The sequence below is a fragment of the Engraulis encrasicolus genome, chromosome 1 (genome assembly GCF_034702125.1).
Source record: "Engraulis encrasicolus isolate BLACKSEA-1 chromosome 1, IST_EnEncr_1.0, whole genome shotgun sequence".
NCBI classification, from domain to species: Eukaryota; Metazoa; Chordata; class Actinopteri; order Clupeiformes; family Engraulidae; genus Engraulis; species Engraulis encrasicolus.
Genome location: NC_085857.1, coordinates 12040531 through 12048030, shown reverse-complemented (window position 1 = coordinate 12048030; position 7500 = coordinate 12040531). Strand labels below are relative to the sequence as shown.

The 7500-nt window shown below is 44.0% G+C and overlaps 1 protein-coding gene across 4 annotated transcripts in view; it reads left to right on the top strand.

Annotated features, from left to right (window-relative positions):
- LOC134447844 (CSC1-like protein 2) overlaps nt 1–7500 on the top strand; it is a 143560-nt gene that overhangs the window by 115326 nt on the left and 20734 nt on the right. For 3 of the 4 annotated variants that reach the window (XM_063197532.1, XM_063197523.1, XM_063197540.1), the window contains 5 exons: nt 1947–2100; nt 2668–2774; nt 4052–4138; nt 4630–4695; nt 5355–5517. In XM_063197532.1, the coding sequence (XP_063053602.1) occupies nt 1947–2100; nt 2668–2774; nt 4052–4138; nt 4630–4695; nt 5355–5517 (577 nt within the window). Of the gene's footprint in view, nt 1–1946; nt 2101–2667; nt 2775–4051; nt 4139–4629; nt 4696–5354; nt 5518–5724; nt 5732–7500 lie in introns of those variants that run through there. The other variant, XM_063197549.1, reaches the window with a different exon arrangement.

Sequence of the window (7500 nt, the reverse complement as noted above, 5' to 3'; positions counted from 1 at the left end):
GTCCCTTGCATTTTTTACTAAACGTTTGATGGCAGCAGTGATTATTTATTTGATGAATTCAATTTTGGTTTACGAATGTGAGACAGTTTACTTAAAGATACACTGTGTGATTTAGTTGTTTATTTCCAGAATTCATGCTACCCATTCACTAATGTTACCTTTTTCATGAATACTTACCACCACCATCAAATTCTAATTATTCATTTTGACTGGAAAAATTGCACTTTTCATACATGAAAAGAGGGATCTTCTCCATGGTCCGCCATTTTGAATTTCCAGAAATAGCCATTTTTAGCTGCAAAAATGACTGTACTTGGGCCATACCAGAAAATATTAGTTTATTACTTGGTAAACTTTCATGAAAAGATCACATTTGGCAATATGCAGCCCAGTTTCAATGAGCAGCATAGTTGCAGTACCTTTTTTGACCATTTCCTGCACAGTGTACCTTTAATGGGTTGAAATTAATTCCCAACATCTTTTGTGTGTCACACTAGTTTTGGTTTATGATTTTGACAGAATATTTATTCCAGTGATTGGGGCAGCCGTGGTGTAATGGTTAGGGAGTTGGACTGTAGTGTAGATCACAGGGTTACAGGTTCAAAGCCCACCCTTACAAATCCCCACCTTCCTCAATGGCTGAAGTGCCCTTGAGCAAGGCACCTATTCCCACACTGCTCCAGGGACTGTGACCAATGCCCTCTAATATCTTAACGTCGCTTTGGATAAATGTGTCAGCTAAGTGTAATGCAACGTAATTAGGGCTGTAACGATACACTCAACTCACGATTCTGTTTGTATCACGATTCATGACCTACGGTTCGATACACCCCTCGATTTTACATTTGCCAACATTTTAATCGTTATGAATAAAAACTATGATAGTTCAAAGGTAGAATAGGTTACAAGAGGCTACAAATAATTTTTAAACATTTCTATATAATAATGATGATGCTTGGAAGCACTATCACTTCATATCATGTGGTTGTTTTCTGGACAGATGGGTATCAAAACGTTAAAAAGGGTGTATCACGATACTGCCTCTTTGTATCACGATACAGTATCGTGACTCTGTGTGTCACGATTTCTCGGTTCGATACAATGTCGTTACAGCCCTAAACGTAATGTAATGGTCAATGGCTGAAAAGCTCTGCTGTGTTCACGATGCCGTGTAGGTGTAAACAGGAGCAGAGTATTACAATCAGTAATGATCCATTAATTCTGTCCTCTAAAGGTTATTATATTGTGCTGCTGGCAGTTATATCTGATTATAAAAAACAATATTTGTGTCTGGATGTGTCATGCATACCAATGGGAGTCCCGAACATCGCAAGTATCAGACAAATGTATATCAATGAGTAATGCTTGAGGCAATGTTTTTTCTGACGTGTGTACGGTACTCAGTGCTTTGAATTTAATGTGATGATTCTCTCTCTCTCTCTCTCTCTCTCTATCTCTCTCCTCTCTCTCCTCTCTCTCTCTCTCTCTCTCTCTCTCTCTCTCTCTGCCTCTCTCTATCCCTCACTCTCTCTTGCGCGCTCTCTCGCTCACTCTCTCGGTCTCTCTGCCACTTGCTGTTCTCTCTCTCTCTCTCTCTCTCTCTCTCTCTCTCTCTCTCTCTCTCTCTCTCTCTCTCTCTCTCTCTCTCTCTCTCGGTCTCTCTCCCCTTCTCTCTCTCTCTCTCTCTCTCTCTCTCTCCCTCTCTCTCTCTCTCTCTCTCTCTCTCTCTCTCTCTCTCTCTCTCTCTCTCTCGTGTGTTATACATTAATTAAATATGCTGTGCAATAATATGCATGATGTCCTGTTTATTGTGTACTATCTACAGTACAGTATGTGTGCTGCTTGACACCTTAATATCCTCTGGTATTTATAAATGTTCAATTTTACTCTTCTCTCTCTCTTTCTCTCTCTCTCCTTCTCCCCCTCTCTCTCTCCCCCCATCGCAGGGAGCATTTGTCTCTGGGGGGTGTGGTCTGGTGGATCCGCTGCTTTATCATCAACATCATCCTCTTCCTCCTGCTCTTCTTCCTCACCACGCCGGCCATCATCATCTCCACCATGGACAAGTTCAACGTCACCAAACCCGTCGAGTACCTCAACGTAAGTCATACACCTCACCAAGCCCGTCGAGTACCTCAGCGTAAGTCATACACCCCATGATGCTGTCCAATGGGAGCGCTACCTGGAACTGTAAGGGTGGTGATCTGTGGTGTCTTGGCTTTATCCTTTTCAAAAGTAGCAAGATTTGGTATGCTTTGTCCATGAGATAAAAGGCATTTTAAATTTACAGAAAATGTATCTTACTTTTTTTGAAGTGAGCTCAATACGCTTACAAAATCACCACACTCGCATAGTCATAGTTTATGACCTCTGCAGCAAACCAACAAAACAACCAATGAATCCTTTTTTCCAGGTTCTCTGTAAAACTGTTCCTACTTTCTTTGCTTGAGGCAATGTTTTTTTTCTGATGTTACCAGTTAATCAGTGCTTCGAATTTAATGTGATGATCCTCCCTATACTCTCTCTCTCTCTCTCTCTCTCTCTCTCTCTCTCTCTCTCTCTCTCTCTGTCTCTCTCTCTCTCTCTCTCTCTCTCTCTCTGTCTCTCTCTCTCTCTCTCTCTCTCTCTCTCTCTCTCTCTCTCTCTCTCTCTCTCTTCTTTCTCCAGAACCCCATCGTTACCCAATTCTTCCCCACTCTGCTGCTGTGGGCCTTCTCCGCCCTGCTGCCAACTATCGTCTACTACTCGGCTTTCTTCGAGGCCCACTGGACACGGTAGGGTTTTTTTCACTTCATTTTTTCAAGAATAAATTTGGTATCCTGTTTAGACATAACCTGCCTTACGCCGTCTGATTGCTTTTAACCAACTTCCCTTTGTTGCTTTCATGAATTGGCATCAGCAATTGCCATTTCTTCTACTACTCGACTGAAACTTTTTCAAACTTTACAGATATCTTGTATGTCTGTTCAAGTTCAAGTTCAAGTTCAAGTAATTTTATTTGTCACATACATGGTATTGTAGTGAAATGATGATGGGGTCATCAGCTCTGCATCTTAAGAATTAAAGAATTAAAGAAGTAAAGTAAAAAAGGAAATAAAAGGTGAGAAATAAGTTAAAGAAAAAACAAAGAAAATTATTATTTAAAAAAGTCTCTGTTCAGCAGTCGCACTGCCTGGGGGTAAAAACTTTTCCTGTTGCATGCTGTACTGACATATATTAGGGCTAGGTTGACACAGTGCATATAATATTACATGTTGTTACATGAAGAGAAAGGAAAGTATTTGTCCTCATGCCACTCGCCAGTGAAGTACAAGTTATGTAATTGATTTCCTATGGGTCTGGAAAGAATGGAGTGGATCTTTCCTATGGCCGTTTATCTATGGGGCAGAGAGAGGTAGTGAGCCAGACAGGACACATATTGTGATAGGAAGGAAAGACCAAGTGTGTTTGTGTTTGTGTGTGTGTGTGTGTGTGCGTGCGTGTGCGTGTACACATGCATGTGTGTGTGTGTGCGTGTGCGTGTGCACATGCACGTGTGTCTGTGTGTGTTTGTGTGCGTGTGCACATGCATGTGTGTCTGTATGTGTGTGTGTGCGTGTGCGTGTGCACGTACATGTGTGTCTGTGTCTGTGTGTGTGTGTGTCTGTGTCTGTGTCTGTGTCTGTGTCTGTGTGCGTGTGCACATGCATGTGTGTCTGTGTGTGTGCGTAGGCCTACGTGTTGCGTGCATGTGTGCGTCTGTGTCTATGCGGGTGTCTGGGAATGTGGATTTATGATGTTTATGTGTGTGCAGTGCATATATGTGACACTTAAATGTGTAGTGAATGTGCTGCATTTGTGCGTATAATGAAGTGGCAGAGGCCATATGTGTGTACTGTATTATACAAAACTCACATGTGTAAATGGGTGTTAATGTTTCTTCGACGAGACTGATTTGGTGTGAATTTTCATTTGCCTATTGTAAATTAGTTTGTTCTTTTTGTGTGCGCTTATGTGTGTGTGTGTTTGTGTGTGTGTGTGTGTGTGTGTGTGTTTTTTTTGCGTCTTTCAGGTCGGGAGAGAACAGGACCACCATGCACAAGTGCTACACATTCCTAATCTTCATGGTCTTACTGTTGCCATCACTGGGACTTAGCAGGTATACACACACACACATGCACACATACAGTACACATACATACAATACACACGCACGCACGCACGCACGCACGCACGCACGCACGCACGCACGCACGCACGCACACACACATTCACACACACACATTCACACACACTCATTCACACACATTCACACACACACACACACACACATTCACACACACACACACACATACACACACACACACATTCACACACACACACACACACACACACACACACACACACACACACACACACACACACACACACACACACACACACACACACACACACACACACACACACACACACACACACACACAGACACACAGACACACAGTCCCAATTTCACACACACATACGTCGTCATCCCACTGCCTGTTCTCTAGTACTCATTCGTCTCTCCCTGTGTATGTTGTATGACATTAATATAAATGTTCATGTATACATCTAAGCATAATCTCCATGTTGCAACGTTTCTCTTCACAGTTTGGATGTCTTCTTTCGCTGGCTGTTTGACAAGAAGTTCCTGGCCGATGCTGCCGTGAGGTTTGAGTAAGTACGGTTCATGTCATGCTGGCTAGATGCTACCATAATAGGCTTTCCAAGTAGGGATGCAAATTATCGATTAATTCATTAATCATTAGTTGATAGCCTTATCGATCGACTTACGATTAATTGATAAGCAGCGTTTTCTCACCGAAATTTCAATGTTTCTCGAAAAAAAAAAGCTAAATCCAAAAAAATGTAATTAAAATTTAAGATAAAATACCACATTTATATTGTTTATATATTTCAATTATTTAATCCAAAGGGGATTTAAATATTCCCACTATTCACACCCCTCTTCACACACACTCTTCACATGCCCATTTCACCTGGTTCTCTTGTCAGTTGAATTGTCGATTAATTGCGATTAATGTTTTTTAATCGATTAAAGCAGTGATTGATTTAAGTTGATTAATCGACTAATCGTGAAGGAAATTGCATCTTAAAAACAGAATTTTCTGGGGGAGGACCCCCACACCCCCTTCCCGCGACCTATTAAAGGTGCTGGAAAACTGAAAAATTGGTGCTTGAAGGTGCTTGAAAAGTGCTTGAATTTGTTCATGAAAAATGTGTGGGAGCCCTGCTAACTCCACATTGCTTCAGGGACTGTCACTAAATAAATACCTCTGCCCTGCTCCTAACATGGTGGCTTTCCTCTGGCACAGGTGTGTGTTCCTGCCCGACAACGGAGCGTTCTTCGTGAACTACGTGATCGCCTCCGCCTTCATCGGTAACGCCATGGACCTGCTGCGCATCCCCGGCCTGCTCATGTACATGATCCGCCTGTGTCTGGCGCGCTCCGCAGCCGAGAGGCGCAACGTCAAGCGGGTAAGTACACACACTGTAGTACACACAGACACATTATGTAGTCATACACACACACACTTACTACACACACATGCACACACACACGCAAACACACACACAACGTCAAGCGGGTAAGTACGGTAGTACATACAGACACATTATGTAGTCATACACACACACACTTACTACACACACATGCACACACACACGCACACACAAACGCAACGTCAAGCGGGTAAGTACACACACTGTAGTACATACAGACACATTATGTAGTCATACACACAAACACTTACTACACACACATGCGCACACACACACACACATACACACACATACACATGTGCACATAGAAGCACACACAGAGACCCACACTCATGCAATTCTATCCATACACGTATGTAACGCACACACACACACACACACACACACACACACACACACACACACACACACACACACACACACACGCACTCACACACACACTCCCACTTACCCAGACCACCAATATGTGCCCCTGACGTGACTCTGTCCTTAGCCGTGACACTAAGTGCATTTGCCTCTGCTGCTATAATGTGTTGTCACCTGCCTCAAGTCACACCATCCATCCACCATCAGCTTATGTAATATGATATGTGTTGGCAGACACACACCCCACACACGGACCCCAAGCGCACCGCGCACCGCGCACGCACGCACGCACACACACACGCACACACACACACACACACACACATGCGCATGTGCACACGCACACACACACACACACACACACACACACACACACACACACACACACACACACACACACACACACACACACACACACACACACACACACACACACACACACACACACACACACACACACACACACACACACACACACACACACTGCATTTTGCTGTCCTGTAATGTGTTGACAGTTGCCTTGCCTGCCTCACATCAGGCTATATTATGTAATATGATGTATGTCTGTAGAGGGGGGGAAAGGTATATTTTGGGGGGGGGGGGGGTTGGTAGCCATGGCCTAGTGCAGGGGCATGGGTGCTGCTAGGGGGGTGGATGTGTTACAGATTCCAAGGGCCCAAGCACTCACTGTGCTGACAGGAGCCCTTAGGGGGGCCCAAAATTCAAATCTTTCATGGGGCCTAACATTTCTGGCAGCGCCCCTGTTCAGGGGTATTCAATTAAAAGTCACAGAGGGGAGGGGCATTTTTTTTTTTTAAATCCCTCCAGTGAAGGGGCCGAACGTAGAATCTGTGTAGCTCAGCTCAGTGTCTGAGGTTAGGGTGCCAAACAAGCAGATAGCTTTCCAGACAGAACAGATATTTGCTTCTCTGTTTCTTAGCAGCCTTAGGATGGTCTATTTATGACACTGTTTCAGATAAGATTTCTCTCTCATGTGAATGCAGAGATAGCCCCAAACTGTTAGTGTTAGTGATCGGAAATGGTGCACGGCCACAGATAGCTATTTTAATTTAGTTCTGACCTTATGGGGGGCCAGAAACTTGCCATCCAAGGGCCCAATGTTGCCAGATTGGGCGGTTTCCCGCCCAATTGGGCTGCTTAGGATGGCTGTGTGCGGGTAAAAATGGATTTTGGAGAAAAACCCTCCCAATTTTTGGCCATAGAAATCAATATAATTGGGCGGGATTTAGTGCTTCCAGGCGGGTTTTGAACATTTTTTGGGCTGGAAATCATCAGCCCCATCTGGCAACCCTGCAAGGTTCCGCATCTGGCCCCAGAGCTGCCATTTGAATAGCCCTGGCCTAGTGGTTCAGTGTGAGAGTCTTCAGTGTTATGGACCATGTACAGGGGTTACACAAAATAACTGAGACACCTGTGTGGGAAGTTTCATGGCTCAAGTGGACCAGCCTGTTGGCCAATCTTTATTAATGGCACATTGCACCAGTAAACTGAAGTGTGGAGGTTCAATTAGCATGGTAAGAGCACAATTTTGCTCAACTTTTTGCAATGCACACAACATTATGGGTGACACGT